The following is an 18,410-nucleotide window of genomic DNA, read 5'->3' as shown; positions in this document are numbered from 1 at the left end:
GTTTCTCTGGAACAGTCCAGTTCATCCACATTAATATGAAGCTGTTGGTATCAGTGTGGTTAACAACAGTTAGCAGCACAATTATAAAAACATTTCAATTATTTGATCATTTAAAAACTCTTCATGTAAAACACACTGCTCAAAAACTTCAAGGAACACTTTGGAAACAGCTCAGATTTCAAATGCTGGATATCTGCACTGATATGGAGCGGGTCATGTGTTAGGAATGAAAGGATGCCACATCATTGGATGGAAATGATCAGCCTGCAGAGGCTGAATTCAAAGACAGCCTGAAAATCAGAGTGAAAAAATGATGTGGCAGGTGAGTCCATTTAGCAGAGATTTCATTGCAGCAGCTCAGAACAGCACTCAGTAGATTGTGTGACCCCCACGTGTTTGTATGCATGACTGACAATGTTGGGGCTCCTAATGAGATGATGGATGGTGTCCTGGGGGATCTCCTCCCAGATCTGGACCAGAGCATCACTGAGCTCCTGGACAGCCTGAGGTGCATCCTGGTGGTGTCAGATGGACTGAAACATAATGTCCCAGAGGTGCTTTATTGGATTTAGGTCAGGTGAGTGTGGGGGCCAGTCAGTGGTATCAGTTCCTTCATCCTCCAGGAACTGCCTGCATACTCTCACTACATGAGGCATTGTTGAAGCAGGACCCACTGCACCAGCGTAGGATCTGACAATGAGTCCAAGGAGTTCATCCTGATACCTGATGGCAGTCAGGGTGCTGCTGTCTAACCTGTAGAGGTTTGTGCCTCTCTCCATGGATCTGCCTCCCCACACCATCACTGACCCACCACCAAACCACCAAACCGGTCATGCTGATGATGTTACAGGCAGCATGATGTTCTCCTCGGCTTCTCCAGACCCTTTCACGTCTGTCACATGTGCTCAGAGTGAACCTGCTCTCATCTGTGAAAAGCACAGAGCTGCCAGTTCTGGTTTTCTGTGGCAAATGCAGATCAGGCTCCACTGAGTCAGGCAGTGAGCACAGCGCCCACTAGAGGACCGCAGCCAAATACAAACTAGAGAAAAAACAGAAAAGATGAGGAGGAGAAAACTGTCACCTTCACCTGTAAAACCATTCCTGTTTCAGGGATTGTCTCATTGTCGCCCCTCTAGTGCACCTGTTGTTAATTTCATGAACACCTCCTGATTCTCTCTGGTTGAAATAAAGGCTGAAATGTTGGAGAAACACACTGAAAGAAGGAGTTCATCACTTCCACTTACAGGTATGTGTGGGATATTTACCCAAGGTTAACAGTGTGAATGTTTATCATCAGGGTCATCCATCAGATCAGTTCTATATCACAGGAAGTAAATGAAGGATGTTCTACATATTTAATGAGAGCCAGTCATGAAGATCAGAGTGTAGTTCATCTTTTGACCAGCAGAGAGCGACAAACCATCAACTTAGAGTCAAACTGCTTCCCAGTTAAATGAGATGTTAGTTTGATTGGAGCTTCAGTGAACCTTCATCATATTTAGAGCAGAGATTTTCTCTGCTGATCAAACAGGAGGTCTCACTGTGATGTGCTTTTTACTCACTCAGTTTTTTATCTGGACTCTGAACAGACTCACAATCAAAGCAGAAATCTGGAGTCAGGAACACAAACTAATGATCCTGCTGCTGTTTTCCTGCTGCATTACTGACTGAAACTGTCTCATTCACATTTAGTAAATACTCCTTTAGTTTCATACTGTTCAGACTCTCTGCTGCAGGAACACATTTTACAGCTGTATCTGACTAACATCACAGAAGGAAGACGCACACTTTCACTGTTTTCTCTTTCACTGAGTCTCGTGTGTGTGAGCTGCAGGAATTAAAGCAGCAGCAGGTGCTGCCAGTTAGAGGTGAACTATTGTCTGCCTATGATGGTGCAGCAGATATATAGAATATGGAGGTGAACTGTGCTGATTTGATTTATTTTCAATGGATTTCATCTAAAACCATAATTTGGACATTTTTGGCCTCATTAATTGTAAATAAATGAAAGTTTGGAAATGCACCAAGTGGAGCAGCATCAGTTAAACCTCACTATGACAGCTGCTCATTTTAAACAGGTTACAATAGTGACTGCACACTGAGAATAAACTGTCACATGCAGACAGTCTGTGGTCATGTGTGGATGTGCAGCATTCATCCATCACAGCGCTCCATCAGAGACTTCCACATAGGACACATCTATGCTTCCTCAATCTAAGCTCCTCCAGAAACCTCCTCTCTCCTTCCTCACAAATGAACAACCAGAGTGGCAACAAAGCAAAAACAGCATTGAGGGGAAAACTGTCACAATCAGATCATCATCAATGCTTTGTTAAAGTAATGCAGGGCTGCAGAGGACACTAGAAAATAAAGAGGTCAGAGGCCAGTGAGGACCATACAAATGGAGGACTCAAGTGCAGACACATTAGAGACAGAGGAACCAGCTTCAGGCTTTATTTTTCACCACAGGGATTTTCAGCAGACGAGGGTCAAAGGTGAGACTGACACAGGGAGCAGGTGCCTCGAGGCAGGAGGTCTCTGTGGCAGAAGAGAGACGTGTTAGTCCAGAAGCTCCAAGGAAAGCAAATCCACAGAAAAGGAGTCTGAAGATCAGAGCAGTGAGTAGTGCTCGGTTACTCGGCCAAATGAGCCAGCGTGTCCTAGGGAGGGGTCGCTGCTTAGTTAGTCCATGGGGGGAGTATTTTCAGGAGGCAGGCAGGGAAGCTGAATGCAGACCAGAGAGTGTAGATGAAGAGGAGCAGACTCAGCAGGTGAGTTATGCAGGTGAGCGGTCGTCCTTTGGAGACTGCAAACAGGGAAACATTAGTGATGTTCCATCTGATACTAAAGCCTCGAGGGCTGTGTGGAGCAAAGGGGGCGTTTTCACATCAAGTCTTTGTGGAGGTCCGAATCGTTTTTCACAATTTCACGTGATAAAAGCCAAACGAGGCGCCGTTTCCTGAAATCACGTGACTGCTTCTTCACACCTGAACTCAAAGATTAAGAAGTGTGGCCCAATGTTTTTGTTTAGAGCAAGAACAAATCTAATGCTGAGTGAGTCCATTGTGAAGAGTTTCAGTGCTTCCAGCTGCAAAGAATGCTGAAAGGAGGAAAACAGCTGTTTGCCCTCATCCAGATGTGAGTGGATGTTTGTGCAGATGTGTAACAGCAGTTTGTTGGAATCAGACAGTCAGAGACAAGAGTGTTATTTACAGGGAGAGAAGAAGAAGGATCTCTATCTGTGTCCAACAACAAGAGTTGATGAAGGTGAACAACTGTTGAACAACTGTGCTGTGAAAATGTTCACGTCTGTCAGATCCAAGAATGACATTCAGATCACGAGCTCGGCTCTTAGAGCTGTTTTTACCTGCAGCTGTTTCTCCACATCTGCAACAAGAGTTTCACACAATCAGACAAAAGGATGAAGCAGAGAGAGAAAATAGATCTTCTAGACATCTATATCTATGTGTGCGATTGTTTTAGAAGAACTCTGAATAAGGGAATCGTTACATTTCAGACAGCAACAATGAAAGTGGAATAGAGGAAACTACTCTGAGAGGTGGCTTCATGTTTCTACAGCTTATTTTAGTCTGTTTGTCATCTCTCTATTTCAAACAGTCACAACAACTTTATTCATTAATAACTGCATTGTAAAACGTTTCAGCTGTTTCTGATGACAAAGATAAACTGAGGAAAGTGGAAGTTTTTCAGCTGGGTGAGTTCATCAGCCTCCATATACTAAAAGTGTGCGAGCAGGAAAACTGCACAGGTTTGTACTGTGTAAAGGGAAATGCTACTAAAAATCTCTGCTGTCTGCAGGAGACGGGGAGGAGGAGCCCCTGGAACTGGGCTCCATACAGAGGTCAGAGGTCGCTGTTTCATTGATGCTCCACAAGCTTTGACTTGGACTCAGGCTGAGGTCATACAGATGTTTGACTGCAGCTGTTAATGCTTCCAAGGCTCTGTGCTGTGTGTGTGTGTGTGTGTGTGTGTGTGTGTGTGTGTGTGTGTGTGTGTGTGTGTGTGTTCCCTCCTAAAAATCTGCCCTCTGATTGGTCAGACTGAGTCTGAATCTACGTGTGAAGTCATGAAGCCCTCGTCTAACTCTGTCACAGCCTCAAAGTCTGTTAAAACTAAAGGTCGACTAAACTTTGACCTCAGTGAGGAGGTGTGGTCGACCATGTTGGTGTGTGTGATGTAATCACATTTTCCAAAGTTGTGATTGGTTGAAGCAAACAAACTTTCTTAATAATAATGACCAGGATGGACGGAGAAATGGATCCAATCACTGCATTTCCTCTAAACTACAGGTTTCCTCCAGGAAGTGAATCCACTGATGTTTCTATTTTTGCACAGTTATCAACCATGATGCAATGATTTTGATCTTTGATATTAATGCAGAAATCATTGAGCTTCTTTGAAATGAACAAACTCACCTGTTCATACAAACTCAGTTCTTTCAACACAGCATCATGTCAGTGATCAGCTGATAGGCTTAAACAGTACAGCCTGCAGTCCATCTTCATCAATAATTACTCTTAACTGATAATCAAATCAATGATTACCTGCATGAAAATCTTCCTCTTGAAATAATCTTCATTTTTATATCAATTTTATAATCCAAATGTCTCAGTAAAATGATGAATCCAAACAGATCAATGTTGTTTGTTGGAAAGGTCACAGTGTGGGGATGAACCAAGGCCAACACTTTACCTCAGAGGAATATTTTGACATTTTGGGACCAAACAGATCTCGTCTTACATTTTACAGCCAAGAGATCAAATGAGTAGAACTTGAGCCTCCCGAGCCTTTCTGTGTGGAGTCTGCATGTTCTCCTGGTGTCTGCACAGGTTTCTGTTTAGGTTTCAGTGCTGTGATTGGTTGAACTTCATCATCAACAGTTCATTGTTAGACTTGTGTGACCGCGTGGGGCTTGTTTCTGTTTGGCTCCAACATTCAGACGCTGTGATCACAGTGAAAAACATCAACACATCATTAAAACCACATCAGATGATCCAGATGAGTTTCTATCAGTCTGTAAATTCCTGAGAAAGACAAAAAACTCCCTGAAAATGTCTGATTATCATTTCCAAACAATAACTGCTCATTGATTTGATCACAGTAATCTTTCCTCATGGAATCATTTGGACTCTTTGAGCCGAGACTCTGAACTTCAGTTTGATTGATTTTCTACATTTAATGGTCTGAGATCATTTTATGATGATATTTCAGAGCTTGTTAATATTTCAATGTGAAATGCTGCCAGAACACATTCAGACTCTGTAGCAGCTGTTTCAAAAACTCCTCAAAGATACACACACCATTTCAAAATCTTCAGATTGTTTTTCTTGGCTCAGCAGAGCATGCAGATATATTTATATATTTGTTTAAGCTGCAGAAGAAGAAAAGCAGGAGCAGCAGGTGAGATTTTTTACAGTAACATCATCCTTCAGATTCCCAAACATCAGACTTTAATGTGAAAAGTGAAGCTTCAATCTGGCCTCCTTTTCTCAGCTCTTACTTTGAAAGTCTGTGATTTTCCTCTGAATTTCCCTTTCCCAGGAATACAGCAACATTTCTCTCCTTTCCTTCCATCTTCCTGTTCAGGAGGCAGGAGCTTAAACTCAGATCCTCCTCTGAGCTCTAACATGTATTTGCTGCTATCAGCATCCTGTTGGATTGATTACAGTGTGTGTCAGTGACAACTGTGTGGCACAAAAAGAGTCTTATTGTCATGATTTCCACTTCCTGTTGTTTCATTTCATTCCTTTAAAATCTTTGTGTTTGATTGTGTTACGTTTCTATCCCAACAAGTAATCAACTCTTATGGATAATTAAGTTTACAGTTTTAGTCATTTGCTCTTAAGTGTGCACAGCCCGTGTGTCACTTCCTGTTTACGTCTCAACGCAACAGCAACACCCGAAGGAGCAGCGCTAACCCCACAACTTTCTGATTTGGAGTAACAAAGACATCTTCTACAATTGGAAATCTCTGTTTGTGGAATATTGGTTTCAGAACATCATCATATGGGTTGAGCAGTTATTCAATAGTGAAGGACTTTTGCTCAGCTATGAAGAATTTGTCAGAAAATGTAATATCCCTGTAACTCCTGGAGACTATGCCAGGGCATTTGGAGCCGTCCCCTCTGGCGTATGTTTGCTTTTCAAGGGCCAAAAGAGGCTCGATGCTTTCGACCTCACCTGTCTGTCTCCAGCAGACACGCCTGTAGGGAAAACCTGTCTTTGTGGTCAGCGAGCAAATAGCAGAGCTAGAAGAACGTTTGGGCTTGTTAACAACTGAACACAGAAAAATAACTCTGGATACTTCATAAACTTTCTGATGTTAATGTCAAAATATCATATTTATTGTTGCAAACAACAAGACAGATCGCACAAATAGATTTTGTGAGTTCTAAAAACAAGAACTTTGCAGATATGAACCCTCTCTGAGCTCACAAGTGGGCAAAAATGGAAGGATTTGTAATAGTTTAATTTGAGCACATTTGGTTTCCACTGTTGTAAATATTCCTTCATAAGTCGGTACTGTGTGAATATGTGAATATGGACCTTCACTTTGTGACTGAGGGAGGCACAGCAGATGTGATCTCATGAATGAGCTCAGATCGGTCACTCTGTGTCTCCACACAAACAGAAAGCATTGATGTTCAGATTGAACTCCTCACTGTTCAGTGATCAGTGTGAGTGACAGCAGCAGGGAAAGCTCCATTCACTCTGAGTCTGTATTTGTAGAGGAGGTGGAGGGATTTAAACCTCACATGATGAGATGCTAGCAGGCAGAGCAAACATGGAACGCTGTGACCAAGGAGCCGACATAGTACAGGAACATCTGTGCCGAGTATGACCTGGAAGTCCAGAGGTACGAGCCCACAGGGGGCGGAGTTTAAAAAGACACCCAAAAATCACAGAGAAAAATGATGCAGCAGGCTGGTCTATTTTGATGCCATTTCATTGGAGCAACTGAAATCATACTCAGTAGTTTGTGTGGTCCCCATGTGCTCGCACGCATGCCTGACAATGTTGGGGCATGCTCCTAATAAGACCACAGATGATGTCCTGGGGGGTCTCCTCCCAGTTTTAGACCAGGGCATCACCGAGCTCCTGGACAGTCTGAGGTGCAGCTTGGCGGCGTTAGATGGACCTAAACATAATGTCCCAGAGGTGTTCTGTTGGCTTTAGGCCAGGCAAGCATGGGGGCCAGTCAATGGTATCAGTTACTTTATCCTCCAGGAACTCCCTGCATCATCTCACCACATGAGGCCGGGTATAATCATACAGCAGGAAAAACCCAGGACCCACTGCACCAGCGTGGGGTCTGACACTGGGTCTAAAGGTTTGCATCCCAATACCTGATGGCAGTCAGGGTGTTGTTGCTGAGCCTGTGGAGGTTTGTGCGTCCCTCCGTGGATATACCTCCCCAGACCATCACTGAGCCATCACCAAAGCGGCCATGCTGAATGATGTTACAGCAACAATGTTGTCCACGGCTTCTCCAGACCCTTTCATGTCTGTCACATGTGCTCAGAGTGAACCTGCTCTCATCTGGAAGAAGCACAGGGCACCAGTGGTGGACCTGCCAATTCTATGGAAAACAGCAGCTGGCTTCACGGTGCCGGGCAGTGAGCACAGGGCCCACTCGATGACATTCGGCCCTCAGGCCACCCTCATGGAAACTGTTTCTGATTGTTTGCTCAGAGACGTTCACACCAGTGACTGCTGGAGGTCCTTTTCTATATCAGGCAGTGCTCGTCCTGTTCCTCCCACAAAGGAGCAGATACAGGATCTCTCTCCGTCTCTATTAGAGCTTCAGTCAATGTTCAGCACATTTTGAACACATAGAGGGATTTTCTCTGCTGATCAAACAGGAGAGTCTCACTGATGTGCGGTTTAATCACAATCACTTTATTATTCTGACACTGAACAGACTCACAATCAAACTAGAAAACTGAAGTCCAGGAACAGGAAATGATGTTCCTGCTACATCACTGAAACTGTCACATTCAGCAAATATTGCTGATCCAAGTTACACACTTTGACTTTAGTACTGTACAGATTCTCTGCTGAAGCAAAACATTTAAAACCTGCTGAGCCAGATCTGACTAACACAACACAATAAGGTTATGCAATGAAGTTACAACAGTGTAACATGTGCTCCATAGTCAGGAATTTACATCAGCTGGTGATACAGGAAGTAAATTTCACAAAATATATTAAAAAAAATCAATGTTGTCAAATAATGAAATTTCCATCTAGTTTCTAAAGGATAATTTAATTGTCCAAATGCCACCACAGACAAGTTAAAGTCTAGCTGTGATTTCATCATTCTAACAGCAGTAAAATAAATATCAGGATGAACTCTGGCTGCTCACCAAACTTGTGTTCATTGGACAATAATGTGTGAACGTCTCTGAGCAGTTTGTAAATTGATGTTTTGGGTCAGTGCAGCTCAGTGATTCCTCTCTGATATCACAGTTTGTCTCATCTGCAGCAAACTAACTGCAGCTGACATGAACTGAATCATCTGAGCTGAACTGAGCTTCAGAGAAACACAACATCCTGATATTCACTGTGAAGCTTTGAGTGGAAAAAGACAGAAAAACAACATGTGGATCCTGGAATAATGGCAGCTTCCATCTTTAAAGGACTGAAGAGGAAGAAGTTTACAAGGAATCATTGAGAACAGTTTCAAACATCAACTGATTGAATCCATGAATCTGAAAACGTGTTTGTGAGTGAAAGAGACAGACATGTACAGACTGAACTATCTGTTCAACAGTCAGAGTTTCTCTGACAGGAGGACACTCTTTACACTCAACTCAGCACAGAGACACTGAGGAACCAGAGAGCCAGACTGTAAATCCAGGATAAAGAGGTTCAGTGAATGTGGTGTTAAAGGTGTGGAGGTGGATCAGAGTGTCAGAGGAGACTCTGTAGAAGGACAGAGTGCCAGCAGGACAGTCCACATACACTGCTACTCTGTCAGAGACAGAGGAGGAGGAGGAGGAGGAGATGGTGTACATAAATGTTTCTATGTTCTTGTGACAGACAGAGTAACCCTTAACTTCAGAGCAGAACAGAATCCAGGACTGATCATTCCTTCCAAACACACAGTCAATGCTGTTTCCTTTCCTGCTGATTCTTCTGTAACTCACTGATATTAAAACCTCTCCTGTCCACTCGACCTCCCAGTAACAGCGACCAGTCAGACCATCTCTACACAGCAGCTGAGGCCAATAATCAAATCTGTCTGGATGATCAGGATATGACTGAACCTCCTCCACACGTGTCACCTTCCTGTTGTTGTCAGTCAGTTGTAGTTTTGTGTTCACTGTGTTTGTGTCGATTGTGAGTTGACAGGAATCTGATGGAGAGAACAAACACAATCCAGCTGCAGTTATTGATCCATCATCTGTTCATTGATTGACACTTTGATGATGACTCCTGACATCAGAGATGTGAATGAGTGATGTGACAGTTTGAAGATGGTTGAATGTGTGCTGCTTTGTTTTCATCAATCACATTAAAAACACACTTACACTTCCTCAGACCTGGGATCAGCCATCGGACTCCAGCAGGCTCCACCCTGAAAGGAGGAGGGGGGGCAGAGCAGCACAGTCTCTTTCAGCATGCACACATGGACATTACATCGCTCTAACAAGGGCTGTTGGTGGCAGTCTCATTCATCTGAGTTCCTATTGTGTTATCGTATCACTTCCTGTTTGTGGTGCATTGCACAGTGGTGACTGTTTTAGAACTTCATTTGTTTAGCTCTGCATACTTAAAAATCCTGTCGCTAGCCAGACCGCTGCAGTCAGTGCAGGCAAAGGTAACTCAGACCCAGTAGACAAACCCAAGCAGCTGGGAAATCATCAATTATGATACATCACCAATCCATTTTAATCGGACTTTCCCCAATGGGCAACACATCTGCCAGAAAGTGCCACAGGGTTCTGTGCTAGGACCAATTTTATTTACATTATACATGCTTCCCTTAGACAGTATTATTAGAAACCAATGCATCAATTTCCGTTGTTATGCAGATGATACTCAGCTTTACCTATCAATGAAGCCAGATGACACACATCAATTAGTTAAACTGCAGGAATGTCTTATAGACATTAAGGCCTGGATGACCTCTAATTTCCTGCTTCTAAATTCAGATAAAACTGAAATTCTTGTTCTCGGCCCCACAAATCTTAGAAACATGGTGTCTAACCAGATACTTACTCTGGATGGCATTACTTTGGCCTCCAGTAACACTGTGAGAAATCTTGGAGTCACTTTTGACCAGGATTTGTCCTTCAATGCACATATTAAACAAATATGCAGTACCGCTTTTTTGCATTTGCGCAATATTTCTATAATTAGAAACATCCTTTCTCAGAGTGATGCTGAAAAGCTAATTCATGCATTTATTACTTCTAGGGTGGACTATTGTAATTCATTATTATCAGGCTGTCCTAAAAGCTCCCTGAAAAGCCTTCAGCTGATCCAAAATGCTGCAGCTAGAGTACTGACAGGGACTAGAAAGAGAGAGCAGATTTCTCCCATTTTGGCTTCTCTTCATTGGCTCCCTGTTAAATCTAGAATAGAATTAAAAATCCTTCTCCTCACCTACAAGGTCTTGAATAATCAGGCCCCATCTTATCTCAAAGACCTCATAGTACCATATCACCCCAACAGAGCACTTCACTCTCAGACTGCTGGCTTACTTGTGGTTCCTAGGATACTTAAGAGTAGAATGGGAAGCAGAGCCTTCAGCTTTCAGGCGCCTCTTAAATCAGGAATGTTGATCAACTTTACAGAGACTATTTGGAAACTTAGTGAGTGATAGAACAAAACATAATTAACAGCAGAATAAAATGACATAGATGTGACTTGTGTTTTTCATTGAGTCTAAATAATATTTAACCATAACAGTTCAATTCTCCAGAGCATTGTCAAAAATTAGTAGAGAACTCAGAAATAAATGAATAAACCTGTATCTTTTAAGATAGGAAAATGTTTTGGGAAATCAGATGGACAAATTCTAATTTTCTCTTTTAGTCTTTATTACAGTTACTGTAATAATTAGACAACTAATTCCTGGGAAAAGAAAAAAAGAAAAAGGGTCTGAACCTGTAATGACAGGATCAATTATCCGTTCCCCGGCTCGAAGGCACATGGTAACAACCCTGTCATCCACCAGTGAAAACTCCGAGATGCAGGCAGCAAGCCAAGGGGATGCGAGAATACCCACCCCAGCTTGCTGCCTCTTACTGAGGGCAACTCCAGACTGTAACAGAGTCCAGCCCCTCTCCGGTAGACTGGTTCCAGAGCCCAGGCTATATGTTGAGGTGAGCCCAACTATATCTAGCTGGTATCTCTCAACCTCATGCACTAGCTCAGGCTCCTTCCCCACCAGAGAGGTGACATTCCATGTCCCAGTAGCCCGTCTCAATAGCCAGGGATCGGTCCGCCAGGGCCTACGCCCTTGGCCACCACCCGAAACACACACTGCACCTGACCCCCACAACACCTCCTGCGGGTGGTGAGACTACAGGAGGTCGGTGTAATTTTTAGATACAATATAAAATCATATTATACACTTTTTACAAGCCAATAAAATTAATTCCTAGTATTTGTGATCTAGTAAATTATGATGGAGTAGGACAGCATTGGGTGGTATCTACTGCAACGTAGTATCAGCACATAGTATACTTGTGGTGGGCGAGTGCCCTTCTTGTTATTGATGTTTCTGGAAACCTGGAGACCCCCGGCCCAGATGCCTCCCGTTTGTGTTAAACTAAATCTTCTGTTATGAACAATTAAAAATCTCCTACATGTGCGATTACCTCACGCTGAATATGTGTTTGAAGAATCACAAAGGATCAGAGTGAAGGTCAGAGAAAAATATTCAGCTCCTCATCTGTCACACACCACTTGTGGCTGAAACAGGCCTCGCCATACCTGAGAGTTTCCAGTCTCAGCTGCTCCAGCAGCTTCACTCCTGCCTCTCCTGGATGGTTGTAGCTCAGGTCCAGCTCTCTCAGATGGGAGGGGTTGGAGCTCAAAGCTGAGACCAGAGACTTAAAACCTTCTTCTGTGATCAGGCAGCCTGACAGCCTGCAGACACCAAACATGAGAGATAATTTTCAAGTGGTGCAGGTGAATACAAAGAAGAAGGCATCTTCAAAAAAAAGGTACATAAAAACTGAAAAAATAAAAGTGATTTTGATTGGAAAATAAGGGCTATGGCTGATGGGACTCTAAGTAGGTTTGGAGCTATTTGGTCATTAATAAAGCAGTGAACAAAGTAGTATGTTGACCAGATGAGGAAAGTATTTAAGATATAATTTAGTGTGAGAAATTATTAAATTAAGAAATGAACATCTGAAAAAATATTTTAAATTTAATCTGAAGTTAGGTGAAGATAATCTTGAGGCTTATAATACTCTGAAGAGGTTACTATTAATAATGGTTTTTATTATGAATGGTGAAAACCTCTGAAAACATGCAAACATATTTTCAAATTAGAAAGTACACTGAAATCGCTCATTGGTCTACTTTAACAGACATCTAATAAAATAATTTTATATTTTGAAAATAAAATCTCACTCCTTCAAAATCAAAAGCAAAACACATTTTAAATGTTCATAGTTAGAAGATGTTAAGACTCCTGACCTGACTGCTTCTAGTTTACTGTGTGGACTTCCCAATCCAGAACATAATGCTTTCACCCCTGAGTCTTTCAGTTCATTGCTACTCAGGTCCACCTCTCTCAGACTAGAGGACGGGGAAGTAAAAACTGAAGACAGAACTTCACAGCTTCTCTCTGAGAGATTACAGAGACTCAGTCTGAAGACACAAAAAAAGAAAAGGGAAAAAAAACAAGCTTATTTCTCTTTCTTTAAGTAAAAAATAAAACAGTGCCTTTAAAAAATAAAGCTTTATTATAACTTACAGAGCTTTGTTGGAGGCTTTGACCACTGGCAGCAGCCTCAGCAGAGCCTCCTCTGAAGCAGAGTATTTCTTCAGGTCAAACACATCCAGAGCTTCTTCTGATGACAGTAAGATGAAGACCAGAGCTGACCACTGAGCAGGAGACAGTTTATCTGTGGAGAGACTTCCTGATCTCATGGACTGTTGGATCTCCTCCACTAGAGAACGATCATTCAGTTCATTCAGACAGTGGAACAGGTTGATGCTTTTCTCTGCAGACAGATTCTCATTGAGCTTCTTCTTGATGTACTGCACTGTTTCCTGATTGGTCGGTGAGCTACTTCCTGTCTGTGTCAGAAGACCTCGTAGGAGAGTCTGATTGGTCTGCAGTGAAAGACCCAGGAGGAAGCGGAGGAACAAGTCCAGGTGTCCATTTGGACTCTGTAAGGCCTTGTTCACAGCACTCTGGTAGAGGTGTTGCTCTGTCTGGGAGGTTGTTTGTTCTTCCAGCAGATTGACTCGAGAGTTGATGAAGGTCAGATGGACATGAAGAGCAGCCAGAAACTCCTGAACACTCAGATGGATGAAGCAGAACACCTTGTCCTGGTACAGCCCTCTCTCCTCTTTAAAGATCTGTGTGAACACTCCTGAGTACACTGAGGCTGCTCTGATATCGATGCCACAGTCTGTCAGGTCTGATTCATAGAAGATCAGGTTTCCTTTCTGCAGCTGATCAAAAGCCAGTTTTCCCAGAGACTCAATCATCTTCCTGCTCTCTAGACTCCAGTGTGGATCTGTCTCAGCTCCTCCATCATACTTGACCTTCTTCACTTTGGCCTGAACCACCAGGAATTGGATGTACATCTCAGTCAGGGTCTTGGGCAGCTCTGCTCCCTCTCTGGTTTTCAGCACATCCTCCAGAACTGTAGCAGTGATCCAGCAGAAGACTGGGATGTGGCACATGATGTGGAGGCTTCGTGATGTCTTGATGTGGGGGATTATTTTGTAAACCAGCTTCTTCTCTCTGAATCTCTTGTTGAAGTACTCCTCCTTCTGTGGGTCAGTGAACCCTCTGATCTCTGTCACCATGCCAACACACTGAGCAGGGATCTGATTGGCTGCTGCATGTCGCGTGGTTATCCAGAGGCGAGCAGAGGGAAGCAGGTTCCCCCTGATGAGGTTTGTCAGCAGCACATCCACTGAGGTGGACTCTGTAACATCAACCAGGATCTCAGTGTTGTGGAAGTCCAGAGGAAGTCGACACTCATCCAGTCCATCAAAGATGAACACAACCTGGAAGTCTTCAAAGCTGCAGATTCCTGCTTCTTTGGTTTCAGTAAAGAAGTGATGAACAAGTTCCACCAAGCTGAACTTTTTCTCTTTCAGCACATTCAGCTCTCTGAAAGTGAATGGAAACATGAACTGGATGTCCTGGTTGGCTTTGTCTTCAGCCCAGTCCAGAGTGAACTTCTGTGTTAAGACTGTTTTCCCAATGCCAGCCACTCCCTTTGTCAGCACTGTTCTGATTGGTTCATCTCTTCCAGGTGAGCCTTTAAAGATGTCTTCTTGTCTGATTGTTGTTTCTGGTCTGTCTGGTTTCCTGGCTGCTGTTTCAATCTGTCTGACCTCATGTTCATCATTGACCTCTGCAGTCCCTCCCTCTGTGATGTAGAGCTCTGTGTAGATCTGATTCAGAAGGGTTGGGTTTCCTGCTTTAGCGATGCCCTCAAACACACACTGGAACTTCTTCTTCAGCTTAGATTTGAGTTTTTGCTGGCAGGTGATGTGAAATTCTCAAAGAACACAAAAGATTTAGTCTTAACCATATGAAATTCAACATGTCCTACCTTCAGAAATAGACAATTAAATATAAATTTACAAATACAATACTGTTCTGTCTCCCTGAGCTGAACTTTAAGCTCATGTTGACAGAGTGGAGCAAACATTTCTGAAAATAAGTGAATATTATATAATAAATATCAAACCTTTCATTATCCTGAAAGCATGAATGTGTGAATACATGTTGGTCCATCTCTTGAAACATTAGTAAATATTTTATTTTTGCAGCAGCTTAAATCTTCAGAGAAATCCTCTTACTGCTCTGCAGATGGTCAGCCAGCTCCTCCTGCTTCATTCTCTTCAGGAAGTGCAGTGTGATCTTCACAAAAGCCTCTCTGCTTCTCTTCTGCTCTTTATCCTCACCCTCCAAGGCCGTGTCACCCTCCCCATGACTCTCTAAGCATTCTGGGTAATCTGGACTCAGAACCTTCTGGATCTTCTTCAGCTCGTTCTTCACAAAAGTGATGATGTTGTCCTCCAGCAGCTGGAACAGAATGAACGACCCAATCAGACTGAATCATAGAGCCAAACATCAGATCACAATGAGAAGCTACTGGTCTACAGCAAAGATGTTTCTAAAATAAATGCAGTCAAACTTCACTCATTTTAGGCCACTGAGATTAAAAATGATGCTTAGTTGTTGGTTGGTTCTAGTTTCCATGATATGCTTCAAGGTCTGTTTTAAAACCAAAACTTCTTCATTGAAACCAGAAACCACTAAAACTTTGAGATCTTATGATATTATCTCTATTTGACCTTTGACCTTGGATTTGACTTTCCTAATAGCAGAAAATTTGTAATGCTGCAATGTATAATTACTCAGCAAATATGCCCCCTTGATGCTCACAGTGCCCCTTCATGGGCCCCGGTGGGGCAGCCCATAGTGTGGGTTGATTGTGGTCTGCTCTCATTGAACAGAGACTGGCTCACAGTGGGGCCCATTGTAAACCTGCAGTGTATCCATAATGTGGCCACACTTCTGGTGGGCTGTCTTATCTTCTACACGGCAGTCACATTTCCCTGTATTTTGTTTCCTTATTATAAATAAGGTGCCAGCAAATATTCCCATGCAGGCCAACAGTGGGTAGGTGTGGGTGAACTGTGGGGTAGTGCCCAGAACAGTTTTGCCCTTTAGGGCCCCTGTATGTGTTTTCTATGGGTTGCCCATAGAAAACCCTCATGGGGACTGTAAAGGCCAAATGTGCTGTAGATCTTACATGGACTAGCCTGCATGGGCCCCATGTGTATTTTCTTTGAGCAAACCCACTGTGGGGTTCACACAGGATTTCCTTTGGGGGGCCTAAAAGCGCAAAACTGCTTTGGACCCCAAATGGGGTTTTGTGGGCAAACACACATTTATATATTTTTAAGGACATTAAAATGTTGCACAAGCAGGAGTTAAAGTGGTCTGGAACCTTCAATTAATGAGCAATTAAATCTCACATATTACACATGAATATGACTGTGGTGCTCCAGCTGACAGCATAGAGATACTTGCTCAGTAATAACAAGATAATGACATCCACACAAATGTTCTGATCACTTCCTCTGCATTTCCTCTGTTGCTGCTCTACATGGTTAAATAAAAATGGTTGTGGAGCATCTATAGACAGAGATCAAAATCCAGAAGAAAAAGCACATTTTCTCTGTGAAGCAGACATCTTTGGTAACAATGTTGAGCAGTGCAATCCACTGGTGTACAAAGTGCAGCATGGAGATGACTGAAAGAACAGATGTAACAGTAGTTGTTGTACATGTACAAACCATCAATATGGAGTCCAGCTGTGTTGGATGCTGCTGGGCAGACTGACCACTGGGAACCTCTGAGCTCTCCTGATCCACTCTGTGAAGGAATCATGAAGAATTAGCTCTCATCCACACAGGGACCAACACAAGCTCAAAGTCCATGAAGTGATGTTTGGATGAAGAGTGAAGCAGATGACTCCCTGTAGCAGCAAAGCTTTACTAGCCCTCAGTGATCCCACTGAGAATCTACAGCTCAGTCTGCAGCTGTTCACAGCTTTCAGCTCACTGTGGTTTAGTCCTAACAGCTCTCACCAACTCCTTCACAAAGATTTCCTTTCAGCTGAAGCGCCCTGGAGTAAGACAGTCTCTCTCTCTGTGCTTTCACTGCTGAGCTCCCAGTTCTCAACAACTTCCTCTGAGTCACTAAAACACTATAGATCGAATGCACTGTGTGAAATGATTTGCTTTGGAAGTAGCACTGATCAATTCCAGCTCTGCTTCCTTTCAACAAATGCCTGCTACTCTTTGGAAATGTCTTTAGGAGACTCAGCATTTCCTTCCATCAATCTGTTTATTAGCTGAAAAATAATCAGTGTGATCTTTTCTATCTCTGCGTAGTAGAGTAACTAATACATGCTTCTACATTTAGAAGGCCTGACTGCAGTATTCTGCTCTCTGTTCTACCTACAAATGTTAGAAATAGAAACTAGAACTGATTCAGAACTGCATCCAGAATGCTTACAAGGACCAGAAGGAGAGAAATGGTTCCACCTATTTGAAGTCCCTACACTGACTGCCTGACAGTTACTGATTTGAAAATCACTCCACTGTTTTTACTGTTTGAAACCTTCATGCTCACATGGAAGCAACTTATGAACCATTAGAGCCCCTCAGACATGTGAGGATAGAACAATGATCCATAAACCTTCATGAAGACAAACGCGTCAGCAGGACATCAAATACAGACTCACAAAGGTGTCTCCTGTGTTTGAAGCACAGCTCAAAGGAGCCCCCTGCTGGAGCAGCTGCAGTCCTACAGACACTCAGCCTCTTCACTACACAAACACCTCCTACAACATCCATTCTTTACACTCTGACTGCTGTGTTTGTGCAACAAACTCCAACACACACCGCTTCACATATGAACACAGAAATGTGTGTGAAAAAGAGCTGAGCTGACATTAAACATGATGGAGAATTTATTCAGAAACACTGAGTCAGGAACAACATTTAGACACACATTACCTCTCTGCAGGAGGAGGAACACCTGATTTAAAGTTAATATTGAAAGGCTTTGACCAGTCGCTCTTTAAGGACACACAGCTGGGTTCAGGTTCAGGTTCAGGTTGGTTCCTGTGAATAATGATGCAGCAGTGATGTGAGTGCTGAGCTGTGACATGGAGAAGAGTCATGGACAGTTAGAGATGGTCATCTCACCTCTGAGCTTTGGTCTGGCTCTCATGTTCCCCACACAGAGTGGTTTTAGAGGGAGGGACTCCCTCCTCTCTGTCCTCACACTGATCCATGCTGCTGAATTCACACCAGCTCACACACACTTTCTACCTTCACCTGCAGAGGAAACACACATCATTCATGGTCACAACAACTGAAATCCTCCCTTCATCATGTGTGCAGCTGAATGCAGTCAGACAGTGTGAGGCAGAGGAAGCTGCCATCAGCTGCTCTATCAGTCCAGTCGATGGAGCCATGAAGCTGACTGGAAGCTTCAGTCATTAATATTCAATGAATTTAGGAAATCTGAAGAAAATTTTCAAGCATCAGAGTTAAAATTGTTAAAACTTTAACTCCATCTGTTCCTCTTTAGTTTTCAACAGGAAAGACAAACAGTAACAGATGTTCCATCTCAGCTGAAATGGAACATCTGT

The 18,410-nt window shown here is 43.0% G+C and overlaps 1 protein-coding gene across 1 annotated transcript in view; it reads right to left on the bottom strand.

Annotated features, from left to right (window-relative positions):
- The window catches only part of LOC115798479 (uncharacterized), a 214,761-nt gene that overhangs the window by 90,500 nt on the left and 105,851 nt on the right, over positions 1 to 18,410 (bottom strand). Inside the window, exons 13-14 of the mRNA XM_030755332.1 lie at positions 12,962 to 13,761; positions 12,774 to 12,855 (exon numbers count right to left, since the gene is read on the bottom strand). Coding sequence (XP_030611192.1) covers positions 12,774 to 12,855; positions 12,962 to 13,761 — 882 coding nt within the window. The remainder of the gene's footprint in view (positions 1 to 12,773; positions 12,856 to 12,961; positions 13,762 to 18,410) is intronic.

Source organism: Archocentrus centrarchus, chromosome 2, assembly GCF_007364275.1.
Source record: "Archocentrus centrarchus isolate MPI-CPG fArcCen1 chromosome 2, fArcCen1, whole genome shotgun sequence".
Taxonomy (NCBI): domain Eukaryota; kingdom Metazoa; phylum Chordata; class Actinopteri; order Cichliformes; family Cichlidae; genus Archocentrus; species Archocentrus centrarchus.
The sequence above is the reverse complement of the archived record's forward strand: the minus strand, read 5'-3'. Positions and strand labels throughout refer to the sequence as shown.